Here is a 27,704-nt window from a genome sequence, read left to right as displayed (position 1 = left end):
AAGAGAAAAAGGAATATTGTACATTAATGCACATATGTGCAATCCAGAGGAATGGTACATATGAACCTATCTGTAAAGCAGAAATAGAGAGAGATGGGGAACAACCATATTGACACCGAGTGAGGGGAAAAGGAGGGTGGGATGAATTGGGAGGTCGGGATTGATATATATATATATATACACTGCTGCTGCTGCTAAGTCGCTTCAGTCGTGTCCGACTCTGTGCGACCCCAGAGACGGCAGCCCACCAGGCTCCCCCGGCCCTGGGATTCTCCAGGCACTACTATGTATAAAACAGATAACAAATGAGAAACTACTGTACAGCACAGAGAACTCTACTCGGTGCTCCGAGCGGATCTAATGGGAAGGAAAGCCAAAATGAGGGGATGTCTGTATACACCTGGCTGCACAGCAGAAACTAACACAGCGGTGTAAAGCAACAGACTCCAATTTAGAAAAGTGGTCTGTGCCATGTGGTTGTCTGCTTTCCCAAATTAAAAACTAATCTAAAATCTTCTTCAATCATGAGAATATGGGATGACGAAGAATAACAGGAAAAACCAAGTTATTTCCTTCTTTGTTAAGCATAAAGCATTCCGGATACAGAGCACTGCATGGGAGGATCTGACGGGACAAACATCTCCTCTGGAGAGCTGTGAGGTGTTTCCTGGGAGTGGGAAAGGGAGGAGCAGTTCGGAGAACAGGAGCGTTTGTCAGAGCCTTTATGCCCAAAGGATTAAGTGCAGAGAAAGTGATTCTTTAAAGAACCACACCTACAGAGGTGCGACTAAGACACCGAGGACCTCCAGGTGATGGCACAAACTAAATAACAGAAGCTGAGTAGAAGAAGCAAAGCTAGATTTGGAGGTTATTGACTGGACTCACTTAGTGAGGATGATAGTAAAAGCAAAGGCTATTACTGAAGCATCAAACATTCACAACAAAAGCCCTGGGAATGCTTTACAGGGAAGCATGTAGAACTAAGTAGAACTCCATCATTCTAATGAGGTGAATGGAGAGAGACACAGGCCACACTGTCCTGCTTGCCACTGTTTTCTCCATTACCTCCTACCCCATCTCAGGAAGTACTGGCTAAGGGAGAACATGCCCCCACGTTCTTGCCTCTTTGGAAAACTTGTGTTAGAATCACTTTCCAAATCTTGTGGCTATAATAAATCTAGAGAAAGAAAGACAAAGAAAACGAACCCGAGCTTAAAATATATACACATGTATAGGTATACACACATATCTACATACTGAGATATATATATATAATTTTTAGCTTAGGCATTTCATAAGGGCAAAGACAAACAAAACAAAACAACCTTCTCAAGTCATAGAAGAAAGTACAGGAAAGAATATTGCAAGCCAGGGGCAGTCTTGAAGTAGGGTATCTTACTCTGTGATGTAGGTACTACATGCTTTAAAATAAAACCATTTCCAAGATGAAATGGCAGAAAGGCAAAAGCTCAGTTAGATAACAACAATAAAACAGACACTTTCTTTAGGTTTTTGATGTACTCAGATGCTTTAATGTAGGGGCCATTTTACCACCACAGAATCCCTCTGGGAGGCTGATTGGTCCTATCTCAACAGAAAAGGCGAGGGCGGGACTTGTTCGGGGTCCTCCACCTGGGAGGGCTGGAAGGACGCTGACGTGAACCCAGGGCCACCTACTTCTAAGGCCATGCTGTCGAATAGACCATGTCACATTCCTTAGAGATACCAGGGAGGTGTCCTGCAGATGCTCTGAGGAGTATCTGCTTATCAGGCACGCTGGAGAGCTAGCTCGGCACAGCAAGCAAGGCCCAGCCAAGTGCTCTCTGGGCAAGCTGCGGAGGACTCCGAATGCGACCAATCACGCAGTCACAGAGAAACCTAGGGACAGGCCCCGTGTTCCAGAGGGGCAGTCTCAATAGGCCATCACTATCATGCTATGTAGAAAGATTATTTTAAAAGGGGCGTGTGTGTGTGTGTGTGTGTGTACACGTGCATGAAAATCGTGTATCCCTGCTTGTTTAAAGACATTATCTGTGTCTGGGGAATCTATCAGTAATTAGGATAGAAAGTAATACTTAACACTGGAAAAACTTTGCTTGCTTTTCCTAGTGACTATCTTGGCCCCATCTGAAAAAACAGCTGTGCACACAGGAACACAAGATTTGGATTCCCTCTCCGAAGCTGAGAAATAATCACTGAATGAAGCAGTGCGGGGACAGAGAAGGGCAGGTGGAAGAAATGACGCTTCAGGCCACAGTCAGGGATGGGAGGCAAGGGGCGTGCGTCACCCGCAGCTCTTATCTGTCAGCTCAAGGAGAAAGGAATTGGCCTTGCCTGACGGGCACCATAAAAGGCGAGGCAGGAGGAGGACGAGGATGCACGGAAAGATGCCCTTTTAGGAGAAACACAAATCCCGCGAGAGCTGCCTAAGAAATTATCCTGGTCTTCCACTTCCAAGACAGGGCAAAAGAAAAAGCCCTTGTGGTTGTGAGCATAACTGTAGAAACATCCAAAACCAAAGCCTTGTTACTTTCTAAAGCAGATCGGTTTGGACAGAAGAGTCACACGTCAGTGGAGAAATAAAGTTCACGAAAACCATGCAGTTTAAAGATGTATGTTCCAACGAACATGTCACAGTGAAGAGTAAGGACAAAAAAAAAGCAGTGACGTTTAAAACAACCCCCCTTAAATACAGTAACTTCGGAGGACATCTTGGAACATTAACCTAAATTCGCCTCAGGTATTCAGCGCATATGTGTACAAGGCCTGCCATCTGCTGACAAGGTTTGGTACTGCTAGTTCGGAAAGTATTGAGGCAGCGGATTTTGTCAGAGGATAATTTATTTACTCAATTTTTGTAGCAAGTGCTTAACATTAATTACTAATGACATTAGTCAAGTCTCAACAAATATCAGATCTTGGTCCTCATATCTGTATATTTCCTGTTTTACAATATAAGACAGAACACCTACTTCTGGGCAGGAAGAAATTCTGGACTGGTAGCGCTCCCAGTTACTATTCTCTTTCTCCTGTTAGGGAAATGGAATCATACAGTATGAATTATTTTCAGTCTCGCTTATTTCATAAATATCATGTCTGTGGGAGTCACGCATCATATTAAACATAGGAGTGGTCTGATCATTTTCTATGAACAGATCACAATCTTATCTACTCTACTGCTGATGAACATCTGAATTGTTCCTAATTCTCGGCTATTACAAATAGTGCAACTCTGGACGTTCTTGGCTATGTCTTTTGGTGGACATATGCCTGCATTTCTGTTAGGTGCATGTTTGGAAGTGATACTGCTGGGTCATAGAGTATTAAGTCTGGACAGAGTAACATGGAAACATATATTAGCATATGTAAAATAGATAGCCAATGGGAATTTGCTTTGTGACTCAAGGAACTCAAACCGTGCTTGGTAACAGCCTAGAGGGGTGGGAAGGGGGGTACGGGGTGGGACGTTCAAGAGGGAGGGGACGTATGTATACCTATGGCTGATTCCTGTTGATGTATGGCAGAAACCAACAGAATACTGTAAAGCAATTATCCTTCAATTAAAAATAAATAATTAAAAAAACTTAGTAATAAAGCTAAAATTTTCCAAAGTAGCTACACCAAATATATTCTAAACAACCACATATGAGAAAGCACATGAGAGCACTATATATTTGCCAACTCGATGTTATGGGTCTTTTAAAAATTTTAGCAATGTTAGTGGAAATGCAGTAGTATCCTGTGAATTTAATTTTTATTTCCCTGGTGACTAATGAGAGGAATGTCATCTAATACATTTAATAGCTATGTGGGTATCCTTTTTTGTGAAAAGTCTATTGCTGGGAGTTCCCTGGAAGTCCAGTGGTTAGGACTAGGTACTTTCACTGCCGTAGTTCACTATCTGGATGGGGAACTAAGATCCCACAAGCTGCATGGTGCAGCTAAAAAAAAAAAAAAAATCTCTTGCCCACATTTCTATTCAGTTATTTGTCTTTGTTTTATTGACATATAGGAGTTCTGTACAGATTCTAGTTATGAGCCCTTTTTCAGTTATATGCATTACCAATAACATCTTCTTCTTTGTTCTTATCTGTGGTATGAAATATACACTGATTCAAGTACAGACCAACAGAGCATCAAGCAGAAGGGAAGAGGGACTTCCCTGGTGGCTCAGATGGTAAAGAATCCACCTGCAATGCAGGAGACCTGGGTTCGACCCTTAGGTTGGGAAGAACCCCTGGAGGAGGGCATGGCAACTGACTCCAGTATTCTGGCCTGGAGAATCCCCATGGACAGTGGTGTCTTGTGTGCAACAGTCCATGGGATTGCAAAGAGTCGGATATGACTGAGCAACTAAGCACACACAGAAGGGAAGAGAAAATTAACATACTTAAGTTCCTTACTTAAGAACTTACTTAAGAATGTTCAAACTACCGCACAATTGCATTCATCTCATACGCTAGCAAACTAACGCTCAAAATTCTCCAAGCTAGGCTTCAACAGTATGTGAACCAAGAACTTCCAGATGTTCAAGCTGGATTTAGAAAAGGCAGAGCAACCAGAGATCAAATTGCCAACATCCATTGGATCACAGAAAAAGCAAGAGAATTCCAGAAAAACATTTACTTCTCCTTCATTGACTACACTAAAGCCTTTGACTGTGTGGATCACAACAAACTGTGGAAAATTCTTAAAGAGATGGGACTACCAGACCACCTGACCTGCCTCCTGAGAAACCTGTACGCAGATCAAGAAGCAACAGTTAGAACTGGACATGGAACAACAAACTGGATCCAAATTGGGGAAGAAGTACGTCAAGGCTGTATATTGTCACCTGCTTATTTAATTTATATGCAGAGTACATCACGGGAAATGCCTGGCTGGATGAAGCACAAGATGGAATCAAGATTGCCAGGAGAAATATCAATAACCTCAGATACACAGATGACACCACCCTTATGGCAGAAAGCAAAGAGAAACTAAAGACCCTCTCTATGAAAGTGAAAGAGAAGAGTAAAAAAGCTGGCTTAAAACTCAACATTCAAAAAATGAAGACCATGGCATCTGGTCCCATCACCCACATAAATGGGTCCATACCATTCATGGCAAATAGATGGGGAAACAATGGAAACAGTGACAGACTTTATTTTCTTGGGCTCCAAAATCACTGCAGATGGTGACTGCAGCCATGAAATTAAAAGAAGCTTGTTCCTTGGAAGAAAAACTTGCCCAACCTAGAACGCATATTAAAAAGCAGAAATATTACTTTACTGACAAAGGTTTGTATAGTCAAAGCTATGATTTTTCCAGTAGTCAGGTATGGATGTGAGAGTTGGACTATAAAGAAAGCTGAGGTCCAAACAATTGATGCTTTTTAACTGTGGTGTTGGAGAATACTCTTGAGATTGCCTCGGACTGCAAGGAGATCCAACCAGTCAATCCTAAAGGAAACCAGTTCTGAATATTCATTGGAAGGACTGATGCTAAAGCTGAAGCTCCAGTACTTTGGCCAGCTGATGTGATCAGAGCCAACTCATTGGAAAAGACCCTGATGCTGGGAAAGATTGAAGGCAGGAGGAGAAATGGATGACAGAGGATAAGATGGTTGGATGGCATCACCAACTCAACGGACATGAGTTTGAGCAAGCTCTGGGAGTTGGTGATGGACAAGGAAGCCTGGCGTGATGCAGTCCATGGGGTCACAAAGTTGGACACGACTGAGCGACTGAACTCAACTGAAGTTCCTTATATTATCTAGAAAGTATTTAATTGACTAATTATATTAGAGTGTAATATACCAGGGATACAAGCAAAAAATTCTATGGTAATCACTAGAAGAAAAAATAACATAATGTATAACTCATCAGTTAATAGGGAAGTGGAATGACAAAAATATTCGACTAAACACGGCAAGAAAGGAGAAAGAAAGGAACATAAAACTGGTAGGCAAAAGGAAATTAAAAAACTCAAATATATCAATAATTAAACAAAAAATATGAAGACTTAAAATTAAGAGATAGAAAAAGATAATATAGGAAAATTGATACCAAGAAAGCTGGAGTATCAATTTTAATATCAGCCAAAATAGATAGGAAACAAAGGAGAGCAATATATACTGACAAATAAAATAACAGGTTAAGAAGATAGGCTGTTTAACTCTCCTCCCACCCAACAGAATATATTAGAGTATATAAAACAATGACTGGCAGAACCATGGGGAGCTATAGATGGATCAATAATTATTGTTCAAAATTTAAGCACACTTACCTTAAGAACTAATGTATCAAATTGGCAAAAGATAAAAAAAATATATAAATTTGAGTAACAGAATTAATAAAGTTTCCATAACATGGAGTTATTAGAACCTTAACCACAGTGAGTAAAGGATACAACTTCCCTTTGTAGCACACTTGGAACATTCACAAAAATTGATTATGGACTAGGTCACAGAGAAGCTTCAGTAAATTTCAAAGAGTTCACCCTATACAAATACATTTCTGCCCACAATGCAGTAAAATTACAAATCGATAACATCAGAATATTTTTGGAAAAATACCCATATATCTGCAAACTAGAACACACATCATTTGAATAATCCTTGGATTAAAAACTAATTATAGAGTAAGTTATGAACTTACTAAGACTTAATGTGAGAGACAGTGCTCCATGTTAAAACATGTGGCATGGGTTAAAGTAAGACTCACAGAGACATTTTGGAGAATATCTTTGATATTTTGGTGGGAAAGACTTTCTAAATAAACCTCCAAAGCATAAATCATAAGGTTAAAAATTAGTGGATTTGACTCTAGAAAACTCAGGTTTCACATCATAAAGAACATCATAGACAAAACTAATAAATGAGCAATAGGTAAAAGAAAATGTTTATAGTATTACTAATGTATAATATACAAGAAAATCTCAGTTATCAATAAAAAAGTACATGACGTCCCAAAAGAAAAACCAGAAAGAATGCTAACAGGCTGTTCATAGGAGAGGAACCCAAATGGCTAAACTGTACATGAAGAGGTACTCAAACTCACTAATAAGAAATATGTAAGTAGAATTAACAAGTGCTGGTAAAGAATCTACCTAACAATGTGGGAGACCTGGGTTCAATTTCTGGGTTGTAAAGATCCCCTAAAGGGAAAGGCTACCCACTACAGTATTCCGGCCTGGAGAGTTTCATGGACTGTATAGTCCATGGGGTTGCAAAGAGTTGGACTTGACTGAGTGACTTTCACTTTTCACTTTTATATGCATCACGGTGACAAAGGTTAGAAAGACCAGCTATGCCAAGGACTATCGGGGATGTGAGAAAACAGGAATCCGTGTGCCCCCCAAGTGGGAGTGCAGATGGGTGTAGCAACTGGCTAGTGTGGTGACCTTGGAGTATGAGTGTACCCTGTGACCAAGTAATCCCATCCCTGGAGCACAAGCCTCAGGAAAAGTCTCCCTGAGACCCCTAAGTGGAGCTGCACAGGGGCATTCATGGCAGCACCGCCGCGGGAGCTGGGGACGAGCCAAATACCACTGCTAGCAGGACGGGCACGCACCGGAGGGCAGATGCACTCCACGGAGCACAACAGAGCGGGCAGCGGCACCGCGCAGGCAACAGCTGGATGAAAGCCACGCGGACAAAAGCGAGAAAGGGAGGGAGACACACGTGGCAAATTCATACCAGCCTAAAATGTACAAATGCAGAAAGCAATACTATTTATTATTCAGAGATACAAATGTAAAGACATGGGTCATCGTTTACAAAGGTGTTTATGAGGGACTTTCCTGGTGGTACAGTAGTTAATATGCCACCTTCCAAAGCAGGGGGTGAGGGTTCGATCCCTGGTAGGGGACCTAAAACCCCACATGCCTTGAGATTAAAAAAAAACTAAAACATAAAACAGAAAGCAATATTGTAACAAATTCAATAAAAACTTAAAAAATGGGCCACATCAAAAAAATGTTAAAAAAAAAAAGGTATCTAAGATACGTACAAGACAGAATGAGAATAAGGATCAGAGATGGAAGGAAAAAACTCAGCTTAAAAAAGGATACCAAAAGTTTGCATGAACTGATGAATTCTCTGTATTTATATCCAAAAACATTCCCAAATAAATTAACAACAGTAGACTTATGATCACAAAAATGTCTTTAAAAGCATGAATCAAAGTTAGTCCTTCCCAGCTTCCATTCATATGGAGGCAGTAGGTGTGCTCCTTGGGGGCCCTTTCCTTCTTAAAAATGAGTCCACTGGGTCCCTGAGGTCTCTTGGGAATCAAGCAGTCTGATTACTAAGTTAGTGAATTCTTCCAGCTTGGGTTGAGGCTCGCCACGTAGGTCTGCTGGGGATTCTGTGCTTCCTCTAGAACAGACCTTTCTCTGCCCTCTTCTTTTCACAAACACACCCTTTTCAGTGTGCAAATCCTGTCACGCCACTGCTCTAAGGATTGGCTTGGGGTTGGCCTTTGGAGAGGGATAGATGAGCTGCCCACCCAAGGCTCCTTCCCCAGGCTCCAAGCATTTTCTCTCTTCCACCGAGGTTTACTTGGTGAGTGTAGGGTGGGGTTAGGGAGAATGGGGAACAATCTTCTCATTCTCATGGATTCAGATGTCTCTAAGATCTTTCCTCTTTGAGGCCCTAATCATAAAATCAACGTACTGAAACAGTTTAGATTAGAATGGTTGGGGAGGAAAGGAAAACGGGGCTGGGGGAAGGGAAGGAACAGGAGTGTGAAAGAGGGGCAGGGAGAGCAGGCAAGAAAGAGAAAACCAAGAGGATGACACCAGGACTCTAGGAGCCAGGGCGGGTGTGGGGACACCACACACCTAGTGACGAGCACCACTTTGATTTGTATAAGCCTTGGCTCTGGCTGCTCTGACACGACTGTGGTCCCTCTTTTTACTGCTGGAAAATGGCTGTGGAGAAGCCACAGCAATGTCATGGAGCTGCTCCTCCTGTTTCAAGACAGAATCTTCTGGCAAAGAACCTCCAGCAATCACATATACGGAAGGTCCTAAACTGGAAACTTACTGTGCAAATGACAATTTGATCCGCGCTTGAATTTCCATCCATTCTTCTTTTATAATCTTTCCACATTGGAGCATCTCCTTTGAAAGTATCTCCGCCTTTGTCAAATTCTTTGATGCTTCCTTGAACCTGAGTTGTGTTCAGAAAACTTTATATCTGGTGCTGCATTCTGGGGCCCCAGCTCCTGGACATCCTTGGCTCTCATATTACCCATCACCCTTCCTGAGCCACCTGTCAACTTTTGATTTGGCCTTTAACATTAAATGCAAGCATTATGAATGGTATTTCTACCTGTAAAGATTAGAGGCAAAAGGATACTTTTGAAGGGACAGTAAGGCTTGCCCCAAGGTATGGAACAGCTCAACCGAACACTTGAAAACATCTGTATTGTCATTGTATGGAGGCACAATGGAGCTGGTGAGGATTTCTTTGGCTTTTTCTGCATGTTGTTTTGCTTGCAGTGACATTCCTGTGGACAAAAAAAAAAAAAAAAAAGGAAGAAGAAGAAGAAAGGAAGTCTCAGTTTCTCTTTCACTTCAGTTGGACAGGAATATAGTTGATTCTGGCCAGGGAGTCTAATGCGGTGACTTCACATGTCTGCAGGTGGCACATGGAGATGCCAGGGCAGTGTGAAATACCATCATCACTGGAAGAAACAATCGCTGGAAGTACTCAAGATAAAAACTTTCCCTCCAGATGTTCTCTCTGGCAATCAACAGAATAAGCAGAAACTGAACAGCTCTGAAACTTCACCAATATCAGATATAAAATGTTATAAATAATTATAAAAAATAAAAGGAATTTATAAAGACTGCAGCATTCTGGGAAAGAAATAGAAATTTCATAAATTTTACTCCTGGCTTTGTGATACCAGTCTTAATGGAATACTAAAAATTCTGAATCTTCTGCTCACCCATCCATAATCATAACTTTAAAGTTGCTTTAACATAATATAAATATGATGATATCTACCAAGACTGACAAATAATTCCAATGAGATAAGGGGCTAATGTGCTACAATCTCTTATTTCTATGTGGTAAACACATGGAGTTTAAAAACCAGTTACTACCAAGAACTAATTCCCAGTGGTTCTAGTGTTCTTCCACTGGAATATTCATTTGTGGAAAAGGTGATATTAGGGTTATCAGGACTTTTTGCTTTCCCATACTCTCACTTTCTTCCCTACAACAACACAACCCTCCACTTATATCCCAATACTCCTGGTCTTACATTATTCATTACATGGAATTGTATCTCCAATGTCTAAAAAAATAAATAAAGCTGTCAAAATGTGAAGTTCATTCTGTTCCTCTGTCTATAAAACAGAATAGATTTTCTGATGGAGAAAATCCAGGGCATGCATTTTCTGATTCAATCAGGGAACTCAAACAGGGGCTCGGTGACAGGCTGAAGGGTGTGATGGGGAGGAAGATGGGAGGGAGGGGACATGGGTGTACCTATGGCTGATTCTTGTTGATGTATCACAGAAAAATACAAAATTCTGCAAAGCAATTACCCTTCAATTAAAAAATTTTAAGAAACAACAAGAAGAAATAAATAAATAAAGGCAAAAGGAAAAAAATCCAGGGTATGCTATTTTTGTAGGAGCACTTACAGAATTTTGTCTTTTTTTTTAAAGCACATAATCAACCTACCAGAAATTTATTAGTGCCAATAACATATGCAATATTATACAAGACATGATCAGTTCAGTTCAGTCGCTCAATTGTGTCTGACTCTGTGACCCATGGACTGCAGCATGCCAGGCTTCCCTGTCCATCACCAACTCCTGGAGCTTACTCAAACTCATGTCCATCGAGTTGGCGATGCCATCCAACCATCTCATTCTCTGTCATCACTTTTCCTCCTGCTTTCAATCTTTCCCAGCATCAGGGTCTTTTCCAATGAGTCAGTTCTTTGCATGAGGTGGCCAAAGTATTGGAGTTTCAGCTTCAGCATCAGTCCTTCCAATGAACACCCAGGACTGATCTTCTTTAGGATGGACTGGTTGGATTTCCTTGCAGTCCAAGGGACTCTCAAGAGTCTTCTCCAACACCACAGTTCAAAAGCATCCATTCTTCAGCATTCAGCTTTCTTCATGATCTAACTCTCACATCCATACGTGACTATTGGAAAAACCATAGCTTTGACTAGAGACACCTTTGTCAGCAAAGTAGTGTCTCTGCTTTCTAATATGCTGTCTAGGTTGGTCATAGCTTTTCTTCCAAAGAGCAAGTGTCTTTTAATTTTGTGGCTGCAGTGACCATCTGCAGTGATTTTGGAGCCCCAAAATATAAAGTCTGTCACTGTTTCCATTGTTTCCCCATCTGTTTGCCATGAAGTGATGGGACCGGATGCCATGATCTTTGTTTTCTGAATGTTGAGTTTTAAACCAACTTTTTCACTCTCCTCTTTTCACTTTCATCAAGAGGCTCTTTAGTTTTTCTTCACTTTCTGCCATGAGGGTGGTGTCATCTGTGTATCTAAGGTTATTGATATTTCTCCTGGCAATCTTGATTCCAGCTTGTGCTTCATCCAGCCCAGCGTTCCTCATGATGTACTTTGCATATAAGTTAAATAAGCAGGTGACAATACACAGCCTTGATGTACTCCTTTCCTGATTTGGAACCAGTCTGTTGTTCCATTTCCAGTTCTAACTGTTGCTTCCTGACCTGCACAGATTTCTCAAGAGGCAGGTCAGGTGGTCTGGTATTCCCATCTCTTTCAGAATTTCCCACAGTTTTTTGTGATCCACACAGTCAAAGGCTTTGGCATAGTCAATAAAGCAGAAATAGATGTTTTTCTGGAACTCTCTTGCTTTTTCCATGATCCAACAGATGCTGGCAATTTGATCTCCAGTTCCTCTGCCTTCTCTAATTCCAGCTTGAACATCTGGAAGTTCATGGTTCACAGACTCTTGAAGCCTCACTTGGAGAATTTTTAGTATTACTTTGCTAGTGTGTGGGATGAGTGCAATTGTGCAGTAGTTTGAACATTCCTTGGCATTGCCTTTCTTTGGGATTGGAATGAAAACTGACCTTTTCCAGTCCTGCACCCACTGCTGAGTTTTCCAAATTTCCTGGCATTTTGGGTGCAGCACTTAACAGCGTCATCTTTTAGGATTTGAAATAGCTCAACTGGAATTCCATCACCTCCACTAGCTCTGTTCGTAGTGATGCTTCCTGAGGCCCACTTGACTTTGTATTCCAGAATGTCTGGCTCCAGGTGAGTGATCCCACCATTGTGGTTATCTGGGTCATGAAGATCTTTTTGGATAGTTCTGTGTTTCTTGCCACCTCTTCTTCACATTTTCTGCTTCTGTTAGGTTCATACCATTTCTGTCCTATATTGTGCTCATCTTTGCATGAAATAGTCCCTTGGTATCTCTAGTTTTCTTGAAGAGATCTCTAGTCTTTCCTATTCTATTGTTTTCTTCTATTTCTTTGCATTGATCACTGAGGAATGCTTTCTTATCTCTCCTTGTTATTCTTTGGAACTCTGCATTCAAATGGGGTTACAGTTCCTTTTCTCTTTTGCTTTTAGCTTCTCTTCTTTTCTCAGCTATTTGTAAGGCCTCCTCAGACAATCATTTGTCTATTTCTTCAAGGAACTTGAACTCAACCCACTGGAGGCAGCATGGGTTGCGGTTCAAGAATGCTAGCTCTGAAATCACACTGCTCAGAAAGGATTTCCTGTTCCATCACTTACCCAGAAATTTTGGCCTTATCTTTCTGGACTGTAGACAGAGATAATAACATTACCCGCCTCATCGCACAGTAGTGAAGTGTGTGTGTGTGTGTGTGTGTGTGTGTCTGTCTGTCTGTCTGTCTGTCTATGTGTTAACTCACTTCAATCGTGTCTGACTCTTTGCGACCCCATGAACTATAGCCCATCAGGCTCCTCTGTCCGTGGGATTCTAAGCAAGAATACTGGAGTGGATTGCCATGCCCTCCTCCAGGGGATCTTCTGGATCCAGAGATTGAACCTACGCCTTTTAAGTCTCCTGCAATGGCATGCAGGTTCTTTATCATTAGCGCCACCTGGTGATGACTAAAGGAAATTATATGTGGAAAATAGCACGGTGCCTGGCCTCAGTAATTAGTAGATACTGCTTTTATTTTAATTTGAGTAAAAAAAAAGTCCATAATGCAGAAGGGTAGCAGACTGTGGTGGGAAAGCATCATTTAAAATCCCAGATGCCAGGACCTTGGCCCTGGCAACCAAAATCCTAGATCTGAGTCTTGGATCAGCTATTTACCGTCTAACCTGGGGCAGCTTGTTTCACATCAAATTAGTTGTTTCCTCTGGACCTAGAAAATAGGGGGTAGAGGGGTGTGGTTTGAACTAGATGATCTCCAAGGTCCCCTCTGATCTAACAGGAAGGACCAGTCTACAGTCAGGTTCGGCTAAATTTATTGGGTGGCAGTTGTATGCATAGCATTGTGGTGTTCTTCACTTCACTTCATTTGTTTACTCACTGGGCCAATCAGTGATGCTGGGAAGGCAGCAGCATCATTATCAATATCATCTCTTTTCAGCTGAAGGGACAGAGACGCGCTCTTGTGCGTCTTGTCCACGGCTGCCAGTCGGTGTTTTTGCCTTCTCTGCATCTCCTCTCCTGTGCCCTGTTTCCTTTTGAGAATGCCCCTACACACTCAGTCCACATGATTTAGCCAAGGCCAGCCTCTCCCCCAGGATCCGATGGAAGTAAAGTCAGGTCTTGCCAATCAGACCATGTGTATATGCTCAGTTGCTAGGTCATGTCTGACTTTCGGCAAGCCCATGGACTGTAGCCTGTCAGGCTCCTCTGCCCACAGGATTCTCCAGGCAAGAATACTGGGGTGGGGGTTGCCATTTCCTCAGACTAGTTCTTGTCTTTGGCATACAACCCAAGTCATCCCAATAGGAATCCCCAAACTGTGAGATTTTGGTAAAGATACATTCTTTTTTATCCTGGGAATGCTGAGGAGGGAAACCTGAAGCTGCTGGCAACCTTGCTGACCCCATGTGGGCAAAGTTGGGCCAAGAATGGAGCCAATACAGAGGAAAGCGGAGTCACATGCTGGAGAAAGAGAGGAATGGAGATCCGATCATGTTGTTTGAAAACGCGGATCTGGCTAAGTCTACAGTAAGACTTACCCTTGATTTTTAAGGTATATGAATCAATAAGTTACCTTTTTTTTACTGCCAGCTTGATTTAGCCTTTTATTTTGGGGGGAGGGGTTTGGTCTCACAGGCAAGAGATTTTCCATCAATACATATATGAATGGATTCTATTTTAGGCTCCGACTCTAGACCCTAGGCCATTTCTACAATGCCTTCAAAGCTAACAAATCCATTTTCTCCTAAGAACTGTTTTTAAGATCATAAAGAATAAAGTTCTGCAGGGCTAAAATCTTCCTTCTCTTTTTTGCATATTATATTAGAAAATCATATTGGCTGTGAAAGGAAATGGCTTCTCAATGTGTGGAGAGAAGAACATCCAAGAAAACCTGACCCTCCTAAAGTTAAGCCAAGTCTGGGAAAAAAGCAGAAACAAACCAGCTGATCCTCTGCAGCTTGAGGCAGACTCACCTTTCAGCTGGAGATAACCCTTAGCCAGGTTAACATGCGCCTCGGCCAGCTTCCAGTGGGCATCACCATAGCAGATCCTTGTCAGAGCCATGCAGTGCACAAGCTCGTGGAGAGCCTTTTTGTACTGAAGGAAGGAAAAACAGGCCCACTAGTTAGACAACAAGGTACAAAATCAATGCATACTTTTATCCATTCAATATACATTTATAGAGTGATGATTATGGGCCAGGCATGGTTTTAAATATGTATGATACATCAGAGAACAAAAAAAGATCTGATTTGGGTGGCAGAGTATTTATCTGGTTGGGTGAAATAGACAATATACATAAAAAAACAGTAAAATTTATAGTACGTTAAAGTTTATAGTAAATAGAGGTAAATGTTATGGAATAAAGAAGCTGCACATAAATGACCAGCTCCCACATATTCAGACACAAGTGGGCCAGTGGTGGTAGTTTTCAAATAACACCCTCTAGCTCTCGATTCAAACATCTTCTTTAGTAGCTGGGATATTAGCACAGCCAATGAGGTCAGCAGGACTTGGCAAACAGATTTTGTTAAAGGAGTAAGAAGCACATTTTCATCCAGTGCCAGGACAAAGAGAACAGTGAAAGGTGTGGATTCTAGCTCCAGGTTAGCTTAGAGCAGCAATATTCTCAAAGCAAGGCTGGTGGTTTTAAAATACAGCTCCGAAATTCTTTGACACTCTTTTCATCCAGACACGGTGGTCTATGTCCCTTTCCTTTGAATCTGAGTTTATGACTGCTTGGTTAAACTAACGTGGAGGCAGTGAGGCAGTACCACTTTTTGGCCTTAAACGACCGGCAGCTTCTACTCTCTGTCTCCCCTTAGGTACTCACTCCTGGAACTTGCTATGAGCTGAAAGGTGTCTCCCACCCCCAGATTCATTTGTTGGAGTCCTAAATACTTCAGAATATAACCGCATTTGGAGAGATGAACTTTGAAGAGATGAAGAAGTTAAAATGAGGCCGTCACAATGGGGGCCTCATCTAATATACTGGTGTCCTTATAAGAATAGAAGGAGACACGAGAAATGGGCACACACAGAGAAATACCTTGTGAGGACACAGAAGGAAGGAATCAGCAAGGCATGGAGAGAGGGTGCTGAATAAAACCAACCCTTTCGACACCTTGACCTTAGACTTCTAGGCTCCAGAACTGTGAGAAAATAAACTTTCTTGGTTGAAGCCACCCAGCCTGTGGTATTTTGTCACGGCAGCCCCAGAAGACTAGTAGCTTAACCATGATTTCGTGAGGAAGCCTAAGTGGCTCCACAGAGAGGCCTCCACGGAAATGAGCTGATGACAGCATCAGTCAGTCAGCTGCAGAACTCTGCCGCCCTGGCAGCGGATGCGCCACACCTGCCGAGCCCAGCTGGTGCTGTGTGGAGTAGAGCTGACCAGACCCCACTGAGCTCTGCACAAACTGTAGGTTCGTGAGCAAAATTATCGACTGTTTTGGTTTTACACCACTAAGTCTTGGTCTCAGATTGCCTACCCAGCTGGCGCTAGTGGTAAGGAACCCGCCGGCCAATGTAGGAGACACGACAGATGAGGCTTCAGTGCCTGGGTTGGGAAGATCCCCTGGAGGAGGGCATGGCACCCCACTCCAGTATTCTTGCCTGGACAATCCCATGGACAGAGGAGCGTGGCGGGCAACTGTCTGTAGGGTTGCAAGGAATCCAACATGACTGAAGTGACTTCACACACACACACACACACACACACACATCTTGGGACATGATATAGCAATAGATAGCTGGAATAGCAAAAGAGGAGGTAGAAGGTACACAGCCTAAGGAGCAAAGCAGAGGAAGAATGGTAAGAATAAGGACAGAGTTGTGTAGAAAACCCAGGAGAAGACCCAGGATACTCAACCCTCCCGGTCAATGCCTAAGCTCAGAGGACTTGCACTTCCACACAGTTTCCATGTGGGTTAGAAACACTTTCGCTCTGAAACATTCCCTTGAAAACAGTACATAGCCAGACACTTGACCCTAAGACAGCTGCTTTTCTGACTTAGCAAGAGAATCTGAGGGCACACTGTGCTCACTCCATAGTGATAAAGGAATATGGAATTGTTTTTTCCTATAAGTAGTATAGTAAAAGTAACATTGTTCTTACTACAAAAATAATATATGATCATTATCAAAATGTTGCTGTTGTTTAGTCACTAACCTGTGTCCGATTCTTTCAAGACCCCATGGACTGTAGCCAACCAGGCTCTTCTGTCCACGGGATTTCCCAGGCAAGAATACTAGAGTGGGTTGCCATTTCCTTCTCCAGGGAATCATCCTGACCCAGAGATCAAACTTGCATCTCCTGCATTAGCAGGCAGATTCTTTACCACCGAGTCAACAGGGAAGACCCATTATCAAAACACAAGTGAGCAAACAAAAGAAGGAAAAAAGAAATATCACCTGCCACTGTACCTCTTCAAGATAAGTAGGTAGCTAAATCTCTTTCTAGTCTTCATTCTTGTGAATCTATATAGCTTTTTATTTTAAAAAATTGGCTTATCAGCTACATATCTGTTTGCAACTTGTTTTCACAATTTGTGAACATTTCTCCATATCATCTTCTCTGATGATAATTTTTAATTCTAGTATATTACTGTATGGATATATGTGAGTTATTTAACCCACAAATATTTGAGCACTTAGGTTGTTTTCAAAATTTTTTCTCTTTGAACATCCTGTGTGGATAGCTTTGCTCATATCTGTAAGTATTTTCTTAGAATGAATTCCTGGGAACATGACAATTGGGTAAAGGATATGCAAAGCCCTGAGGCTTTGTTGGAGTTTGCTAGACAGCTTCCATGAGAAGCTGCTCCCATCCCGCATCTCGCTTCCAGCATGGCATGTGAGCATGAAATGCCCCTTACACAGTGCCCAGCACTAGTTGGGGGTTAACTTGCCAATTTTTCAGTTAACTATTTCTCCTTGTTTTAGTTTTCATTTTTTTTCCTGCAAAGCTAGTAAGGCTGAACATCTTCATGTGTTTATTGGTTTCATGTGTATGTATTTCTTCTTTTGGGAAACATCTTTTTATTGCCTCTAACAGCCAGGAAATTTAGGGAATGGCTTCCTCGGACACAGAGCAAATGAACACAGTGTATGAAAAAGAAATAAATTATAAAAACCTTGAGAAGTCTAGATAGACAGTTTGCCAAAAAGAGAGGGGGACCTGATCTGATGGTGAATCTATCCCAACCACAAGATTCCAAGGAAGGGCTATATGCAGCTGAGAGTCTGCCTCTCAGATCACAACCTGGGTCCTCACTACCTGCATCAAGGACCAGGGCACAGAAAGAGTGGCCTGTCCTCTCTCTGCCTTTTTATCTGCTAGAATGTGTAGTCCAGATATCCTTTTTTGATTTTTCAAACTTTACCCTACCAGTTCCAGTGGCTTTAGTCAACAGGCCTGGGTAAGAGGTAGAAGAGAAGTATGTGTAGGCAGACAATCTCAGAACTGGGATGAGCCTCGGAAATAATCTAGTTGATTTCCTCAATTTAAAGAAGAAATATAAGACCAGAGAGGCAAAATGATTTACCACTGAGTAGCCGAATCAGAACTCACAGTCAAGCTCCCTGATGCAAAGTCCAGAGCTCTTCCCACAACATCATTCTTAATATTAAAACACGTGACTCTGAGGATCAGTTTGGCCATAAATGGCCTAAAGGGCATTTCATACACAGCTCTAAATACTATTCTAAATCTAGGATGATAGTATTTATCTAAATACTATTCTCTACTAGGATGAAATAGCATTCCCTGAAACCACAGCTGGAACAGGGAAAGTACAAGATGAAACCAAAAAATCTTATTGTGCCTGAAATCAAGGAAAGAATTGTAGGGATGTATCAAGAACTCAGAAGCCAGATTGAAGGGGCTCCCACAGCAAATATACAATAATTTAAGTTTTGATGATGATAATGGATTGTAACACATTGAAAAATAGGATTTCTTGAACCCATATTGATATAAATAAATGAACAATGATGTGTGAAGAAGGGAAAGCTCTTCCTCATAAGAAGAATGGCAATAAACAAATATTGAAAGCATGGCAAAGTCAGAGAATCACCATTTGACAAACATAGCAATAACTGATTCAGGTGAGAATCATCAATGCATGTTAAAAGTAAGGGGTGAAGTTTTCATGAGGAACAGGATACATTCATAGTGTTAATGATTCTCCCCACAGAACACTGATTAATTACAAATGGAAGAATAATAATTCTACAGTGAAGAAACCTTCCAGATAGCACCTTAACCAAGAGATCAAATTTAGCATCATAGTAACGAGACAAACAGACATCATATGCCTCTGAATAAGATGCACCAGAAAGGGTGCACCTTTTTCAGGTCTGTGGGATTTCTGCCCCAAATGCATAATCTGATTCTAATCATCAAGAAAACACATGACAAATTCAAATTGGGGCATATTCTACAAAACAGTTGGAGCATACATTTGTGGTACCTGCCAAATTCTTTTGTTAAAGCCTTAACCCCCAAAGGGGCATGTGGAGATAAGGCCTCTAAAGATGTAACTAAGGTGAAATGAGGTCATAAAGGTGGGGCCCTAATCCAATAGGATTAGCGTTGAGAAGTCACACTTTTCTCTCCTCCTTCCCCTACCCTCTATGCACAAAGGGGAGGCCATGTGAGGACACAGCTTGAAGGTGGTGGTCTACAGCCCATGGGGTGAGTTCTCACCAAACAGCAGCTCTGCTCGCTCCTTGATCTTGGACTTTCAGTTTCCAGGATTGTGAGGAGTAAATTTCTGTTGTTTAGGCTACCCAATATGTAGTATTCTATTATAGCAGCCCAAGCAGGCTAATTCAGTACTTTCCACAAATATAAAAATTGTGGAAGACATAGACAGGCTAAGGAATTGATCTGACAGATTTGGTGGTGTTTTGTGCTCGTGCTAAGCCATGTCTGATTCTTTGCAGCCTGCCAGGCTACTCTGTGGAATTCTCCAGGCAGGAATACTGGAGTGGGTTCCCATTTTCTGCTCCAGGGGATCTTCCTGACCCAGGGATTAAACCCACCTTTCTTGCATTGGCACGTGGATTATTTACCACTGAGCCACCTAGGAAGTGCTTTTCTAATAGATTAAAGAATACTAAAGAGACCTTGTGGCTCAGCTGGTAAAGAATCCGCCTTTAATGCGGGAGACCTGGGTTTGATCCCTGGGTTGGGAAGACCCCCTAGAGAATTCAGGAATGGGTACCCACTCCAGTACTCTGGCCTGGAGAATTCCATGGACTGTATAGCCCATGGGGTTGCAGAGTCAGACATGACTAAGTGACTTTCACTCACTCAAACTCACTCACTCAAAGAGACATAATAATTCAAGTCAGCATGATTTCATGGACTAAAACATGACTCTGTCTGATATGTTTCCTGTAAAAGATACTACTAAGATAATTGGAGGAATATGAATAAGGTTTATAGATTAGATATTAATATGTACCAATATTAATTTTCTAAGGATTAAAGATTTACTAAGCATGGCCCCACCCATCAGAACAAGACCCAGTTTCCCCCTCAGTCGGTCTCTCCAATCAGAAAGCATCCATAAGCCTCTTACCCTCATCCATCAGAGGGCAGACAAAATGAAAACAACAATCACAGAGAACTAACCGAGCTGATCATATGGACCACAGCCTCATCTAACTCAGTGAAACTTTGGAGCTGTGTAGGGCCACCCAAGATGGACAGGTCATGGTGGAGAGTTCTGACAAAACATGGTCCACTAGAGAAGGGAATGGCAAACCCCTTCAATACTTTTGCCTTGAGAACCCCATGAACAGTATGAAAAGGCAAAAAGATAGGACACTGAAGATGAACTCCCCAGGTCGGTAGGTGCCCAATATGCTACTGGGGATCAGCGGAGAAATAATTCCAGAAAGAATGAAGAGACGGAGCCAGAGCAAAAACAACACCCAGTTGTGGATATGACTGGTGATTGAAGGAAAGTCTGATGCTATAAAGAACAGTACTGTATAGGAACCTGGAATCTTAGGTCCAATGTTAGGTCCATTTAGGGTAAATTGAAAGTCGTCAAACAGGAGATGGCAAGAGTGAACATGGATATTTTAGGAATCAGTGAACTAAAATGGACTGGAATGGGTGAATTTAACTCAGATGATGATTATATATACAACCGTGGGCAAGAGTCCCTTAAAAGAAATGGAGTAGCCCTCACAGTCAACAAAAGAGTGAGAAATGCAGCACTTGGATGCAATCATAAAAATGACAGAATGATCTCTGTTCGTTTCCAAGGCAAACCATTCAATATCACAGTAATCCAAGTCTATGCCCCAACCAGTAACGCTGAAGAAGCTGAAGTTGAATGGCTCTATGAAGACCTACAAGACCCTTTAGAACTAACACCCAAAAAAGATGTCCTTTTCATTATAGGGGATTGAAATGCAAAAGTAGGAAGTTAAGAGAGACCTGGAGTAACAGGCAAATTTGGCCTTGGAGTACAAAATGAAGCAGAGCAAAGGCTAGCAAGAGTTTTGCCAAGAGAACGCACTGGTCATAGCAAACACCCTCTTCCAACAACACAAGAGAAGACTCTACACATAGACATCACCAGATGGTCAACACTGAAATCAGATTGATTATATTCTTTGCAGCCAAAGATGGAGAAACTCTATACAGTCAGCAAAAACAAGACCAGGAGCTGACTGTGGCTTAGATCATGAACTCCTTATTGCAAAATTCACACTTAAATTGAAGAAAGTAGGGAAAACCACTAGGCCATATGATCCAAATCAAATTCCTTACGATTATACAGTGGAAGTGACAAACAGATTCAAGGGATTAGATCTGACAGGCAGAGTGCCTGAAGAACTACAGATGGAGGTTCATGACATTGTATAGGAGGCAGTGATCAAGACCATCCCCAAGAAAAAGAAATGCAAAAAGGAAAAATGGTTGTCTGAGGAGGCCTTACAAATAGCTGAGAAAAGAAGATAAGCAAAAGGCAAAGGAGAAAAGGAAAGATACACCCATTTGAATGCAGGGTTACAAAGAATAGCAAGGGGAGATAAGAAAGCCTTACTCAGTAATCAGTGCAAAGAAATAGAAGAAAATAATAGAATGTGAAAGACTACAGATCTCTTCAAGAAAATTAGAGATACCAAGGGAACATTTCATGCAAAGATGAGCACAATAAAGGACAGAAATGGTATGGACCTAAAAGAAGTGAAGATGTGAAGAAGAGGTGGCAAGAATACACAAAAGAACTGTACAAAAAAGATCTTCACAACCCTGATAAACACAATGGTGTGACCACTCAAGTAGAGCCAGACATCCTGGAATGTGAAGTCAAGTGGGCCTCAGGAAGCATCACTATGAACAAAGCTAGAGGAGGTGATGGAATTCCAGTTGAGCTATTTCAAATCCTAAAAGATGATGCTGTTAAGTGCTGTACCCAAAATGCCAGCAAATTTGGAAAACTCGGCAGTGGCTAAGGGACTGGAAAAGGTCAGTTTTTTTTCCAGTCCCAAAGAAAGAGAATTCCAAAGAATGCTCAAACTACCATACAATTGCACTCAGTTGCTGGCAAAATAATGCTTAAAATTCTCCAAGCCAGGCTTCAATAGTATGTGAACTGTGAACTTCCAGATGATCAGGCTGGATTTAGAAAGGGCAGAAGAACTGGAGATCAAATTGCCAACATCCATTGGATCATAGAAAAAGCAAGAGAGTTCCAGAGAAACATTTACTTCTGCTTTATTGACTATGCCAAAGCCTTTGACTGTGGATTGCAACAAATTGGTGGAAAATTCTTCAAGATATGGAAATACCAGACCACCTTACCTGCCTCCTGAGAAATCTGTATGCAAGTTAAGAAGCAACAGTTAGAACTGGACAAGGAATACAGACTGGTTCCAAATCAGGAAAGGCGTACATCAAGGCTGTATATTGTCACCCTGCTTATTTAAATTATATGCAGAGTATATCACGTAAAATGTTGGGCTGGGTGAAGCACAAGCTGGAATCAAGTTTTCTGGGAGAAATATCAATAACCTGAGATATGCAGATGACACTACCCTTATGGCAGAAAGTGAAGAGGAACTAAAGAGCCTCTTGATGAAAGTGAAAGAGGAGAGTGAAAAATTTAAAACTCAAGATTCAGAAAACTAAGATTATGGCATCCAGTCCACCATTTCACGGCAAATAAATTGGGAAACAATGACAGACTTTACCTTTTTGGGCTCCAAAATCACTGCAGATGGTGACTGCAGCCATGAAATTAAAAGACGCTTGCTCCTTGGAAGAAAAGCTATGACAAACCTAGACAGCATATTAAAAAGCAGAGACATTACTTTGCCAACAAAGGTCTGTCTGTTCAAAGCTATGGTTTTTCCAGTAGTCATGTATGGATTTGAGAGTTGGACTATAAAGTAAGCTGAGGGCTGAACAATTGATGCTTTTGAACTGTGGTGCTGGAGAAGCCTCTTGAGAGTCCTTTGGACTGCAAGGAGATCCAACCAGTCCATCCTAAAAGAAATCAGTCCAATATTCATTGGAATGACTGATGCTGAAATGGAAAGTCCAATACTTTGGGCACCTGATGGAAAGAACTGACTCACTGGAAAAGACCCTGATGCTGGGAAAGATTGAAGGTGGAGAAAAAGGGCACAACAGAGGATGAGATGGTTGGATGGCATCACCGACTCAATGGATATGAGTCTGAGTGAGCTCCGAGAGTTGGTGATGGACAGAGAGGCCTGGCATGCTGCAGTCCATGGGGCTGCAAATAATTGGACATGACTGAGTGGCTGAACTGAAATGAACTTCAATAACTGTAGTGTGGTTATGTTGGAGAAATTTCTTTATTCTTAGGAAATAGGCACTGACATCTTCAGGGGTAAAAGACCACGTATTTTTAACTTACTGTCTGATATTCAGAAAAATAATGGTAGTGTGTGTGAAGAAATGTAAAGTAAATGTTAATTGGTACATCTTACAACTTTTCTGTAAGTTGATAAGTCTTTATAGTAAAAAAAATGACCAAAGAATGGTATTTCAAGAGGCAAATTAGTCAAGTTAATACTTTCTTAAAAACACTTTAAAGGCTTCTAGGGCACTTGAGACTTGGAAAGACTTGCCTCTCCGATGGGCATTTCCCATCAGCCCAAAGCTGCTTCTCATCACTTCAAACATAGTTACACTGCTTGCGCCAAACCAAAATTTTACGTGTACTGTTCCCTCAGCTCCTCTATGCTGGATCCTTCTCTCCTTCAGGTGTCAGCTCAGATGTCACCTCCTCACAGAGGCCCTCGCTTACCTAAGACAGGCCCACTGTATTTCCTCCAGAACACTTGGCACAATCTCTGGTTAGCTAGTTATTTACAAAGTCGACTGCTCCTGAGCTGCACGGGGGCGTGCAGCTGTCTGTCCTGCTCACCACTGAATCCAAGTGCTCTTCATCTGAACTTTGCATCACAGGAAATGATTTGGCGCCATTCTAGATGGGCTTCCCTGGTGGCTCAGTGGTGAAGAACCTGCCTGGTGATGCAGGACATGTGGGTTTGACCCCAGCTAGGTAAGATCCTATGGAGAAGGAAATGGCAACCCAGTATTCTTGCCTCAGAAATTCTTGCCAACTCAAGAGAGTTGGACATTACTTAGTGACTAAATGACAACAAGCATTTTAGATGCATAGAAGAGAAGTTGATCCTTCACATACAGCAAATGCCTTTGGGCACCAGGGCTCGATTCTCTTGCATAATTCTGGGGAGCAGGCTGCCAGCTGAGACCTACATAGCACACAGACTGGCATATAGTATTACTAGAGGATATCTGGTGCGTAATGAACATCAAGACCAAATTCACACCTTCTCTCCCTGTTCCTGGCTCTTTTTCCTGTAGTCACGACAGTAACAAAGGGGACTGACAAGTCCCGGGTCCCCCAAGCTGGCTGAAACCTAAGTCAGGATTGTATATACCTTCTTGGGCTCAATCTTGTCTCTCTACCTCCTATGCCCCCTTTGTTATCAGGTTTCACTGATTCATATTTCCTAATTCTTATCAAAAGATTTCAGTATTTCTACTGCCTCTGCCAAAGAATGCTCAAACTACTGCACAATTGCACTCATCTCACATGCTAGTAAAGTAATGCTCAAAATTCTCCAAGCCAGGCTTCAGCAATACATGAACCGTGAACTTCCAGATGTTCAAGCTGGTTTTAGAAAAGGCAGAGGAACCAGAGATCAAATTGCCAACATCTGCTGGATCATGGAGAAAGCAACAGAGTTCCAGAAAAACATCTATTTCTGCTTTACTGACTATGCCAAAGCCTTTGACTGTGTGGATCACAATAAACTGTGGACAATTCTGGAAGAGATGGGAATACCAGACCACCTGACCTGCCTCTTGAGAAACCTATATGCAGGTCAGGAAGCAACAGTTAGAACTGGACATGGAACAACAGACTGGTTCCAAATAGGAAAAGGAGTACATCAAGGCTGTATATTGTCACCCTGCTTATTTAACTTCTATGCAGAGTACATCATGAGAAATGCTGGGCTGGTAGAAGCACAAGCTGGAATCAAGATTGCTGGGAGAAATATCAATAACCTCAGATATGCAGATCACACCACCCTTATGGCAGAAAGTGAAGAGGAACTAAAAAGCCTCTTGATGAAAGTGAAAGAGGAGAGTAAAAAAGTTGGCTTAAAATTCAACATTCAGAAAATGAAGATCATGGCATCCGGTCCCATCTCTTCATGGGAAATAGATGGGGAAATAGTGGAAACAGTGTCAGACTTTATTTTGGGGGGCTCCAAAATCACTGCAGATGGTGACTGCAGCCATGAAATTAAAAGCTGCTTGCTCCTTGGAAGGAAAATTATGACCAACCTAGATAGCATATTAAAAAGCAGAGACATTATTTTGCCAACAAAGGTCCATCTAGTCAAGGCTATGGTTTTCTAGTGGTCATGTATGGATGTGAGAGTTGGACTGTGAAGAAAGCTGAGTACTGAAGGATTGATGCTTTTGAACTGTGGTGTTGGAGAAGACTCTTGAGAGTCCCTTGGACTGCAAGGAGATCCAACCAGTCCATCCTAAAGGAGACCAGTCCTGGGTGTTCATTGGAAGGACTGATGCTGATGGTGAAACTCCAATACTTTGGCCACCTCATGCAAAGAGTTGACTCATTGGAAAAGACTCTGATGCTGGGAAGGATTAGGGGCAGGAGGAGAAGGGGAAGACAGAGGATGAGATGGCTGGACGGCATCTCCAACTCAATGGACATGAGTTTGGGTAAACTCGGGAGTTGGTGATGGACAGGGAGGCCTAGCATGCTGTGATTCATGGGGTCACAGAGTCTGATAAGACTGAGCAACTGAACTGAACTGAACTGAACAGCCTCTGCCATACTTTAGGCCCTCATAATTCCTTGCCAGGAATATTGCAAACGCCCTCTGAACAGGCCCTCCTCCTCCAATTTACGTCCCTCCTCTTCTTCCTCTATTCAGGTATCTGAGGTCTGAGTGATCATTCCAAAAACTCAGACTTGCTCATGGACCTTTCCGGCTTATAATCCTGTGATAGTTTCCAGCACCCTGAAGAGAAAGTGTAAACTTTTTCTGGGTGATGAACACTCTCTGGGCCCTGAACACTCTCTGGGCCCCAGCTGTGGTCCGTAATGCAACCTCAGCTCCTTCCCTGTATAACTAAAGCCTGCTTCCCAGAAAGTTCCATGTATTTCACCAAACAGGCTGTGCACCCTCAGACCATTGACTCTCACCCATCTGCTACCTCCACTCAAAACACTACTGTCCCCTGTCCTATCGGGCCCTCTCTCCTACCTAAGCACTGTTATCAGTGCAGTCCAAGCAGCTCCCAACCCTAGAGCATGCCTCAGGAGCTGTTGCTCCTCTAAGTCACTGCTCACACCTCCTCCCCTCAACCCCAGGTTTGCATCTGTATCACCTGAGTTTGTGTCTGTCACAGAACTTATGCTGACCATCATTATTTATCCATCTTCCCAACCAGGCCATGAGATCCTCTGAGACAGAGGTTATAGCTTTCCCATTCATGCCCTGAGCCCCTGCACAGCACCTGGTACACATTAGAAGTGACGTGAAAGTCACTTAGTCATGTCCGAGTCTTTGCCAACCCATGGACTATACAGTCAGTCCATGAAATTTTCCAGGCCAGAATACTGGAGTGGGTAGGCTTTCCCTTCTCCAAGGGATCTTCCCAACCCACGGGTCAAACCCAGGTCTCCCACATTGCAGGCAGATTCTTTACCAGCCGAGCCACAAGAGAAGCCCAAGAATACCGGAGTGGGTAGCCTATCCCTTCTCTAGTGGATCTTCCTGACCCAGGAATCCAACCAAGGTCTCCTGCGTTGTAGGAAGAGTCTTTACCAACTGAGCTATCAGAGAAGCCTGGTACACACTGGGTACATAGTAAATCTTTGTGAAATAAATAAATGGACAAATTAGGACCCGGCACATGTTGAAGCTGAAACTCCAATACTTTGGCCACCTGATGTGAAGAGCTGACTCATTTGAAAAGACCCTGATGCTGGGAAAGATTGAAGGCGGGAGGAGAAGGGGACAACAGAGAATGAGATGGTTGGATGGCATTACCGACTCAATGGACATGAGTTTGAGTAAACTCCGGGAGTTGGTGATGGACAGGGAGGCCTGGCGTGCTGCAGTCCATGGGGTTGGGTTGCAAAGAGTCGGGCATGACTGAGTGACCGAACTGAACTGAACATAAGAGGTAGTAGAGAAATACATGTTGAATGAATGAGTAAATGAATAAAACCCTGAAGAGAGATGGTAAAGAAGTATGCAGAGAACAGATTAAGAATTTAGGAAATACAAGCGCCTTGAGAGTAGAAGCTTCATCTGCTTTGTGCTATGTTCCAGTGCTGAGACCTGGCACACAGGAGGAGCTCAAGAAATACTGACTCATGTGAAACCACTTTAGCAGGTCAAAGCCGCAACCAGTCAGTCTAGCATTCACTTGTCAAAGATCAGGCAGACTCCTTTGTTCCTTTGTGCGCTCATTCCGCAAACAACATGTTGGCTGTGCCCTG

The 27,704-nt window shown here is 42.3% G+C and overlaps 1 protein-coding gene across 18 annotated transcripts in view; it reads right to left on the bottom strand.

Moving 5' to 3' along the window:
- TTC23 (tetratricopeptide repeat domain 23) overlaps positions 1-27,704 on the bottom strand; it is a 164,968-nt gene that overhangs the window by 79,288 nt on the left and 57,976 nt on the right. For all 18 annotated transcript variants that reach the window (XM_069559240.1, XM_069559242.1, XM_069559233.1 and 15 more), the window contains 3 exons: positions 14,601-14,724; positions 9,344-9,494; positions 9,029-9,154 (listed from right to left, as the gene is read on the bottom strand). In XM_069559240.1, coding sequence (XP_069415341.1) covers positions 9,029-9,154; positions 9,344-9,494; positions 14,601-14,724 — 401 coding nt within the window. The remainder of the gene's footprint in view (positions 1-9,028; positions 9,155-9,343; positions 9,495-14,600; positions 14,725-27,704) is intronic.

Source organism: Ovis canadensis, chromosome 18, assembly GCF_042477335.2.
Source record: "Ovis canadensis isolate MfBH-ARS-UI-01 breed Bighorn chromosome 18, ARS-UI_OviCan_v2, whole genome shotgun sequence".
In the NCBI taxonomy this organism is placed as follows: domain Eukaryota; kingdom Metazoa; phylum Chordata; class Mammalia; order Artiodactyla; family Bovidae; genus Ovis; species Ovis canadensis.
The sequence above is the reverse complement of the archived record's forward strand: the minus strand, read 5'-3'. Positions and strand labels throughout refer to the sequence as shown.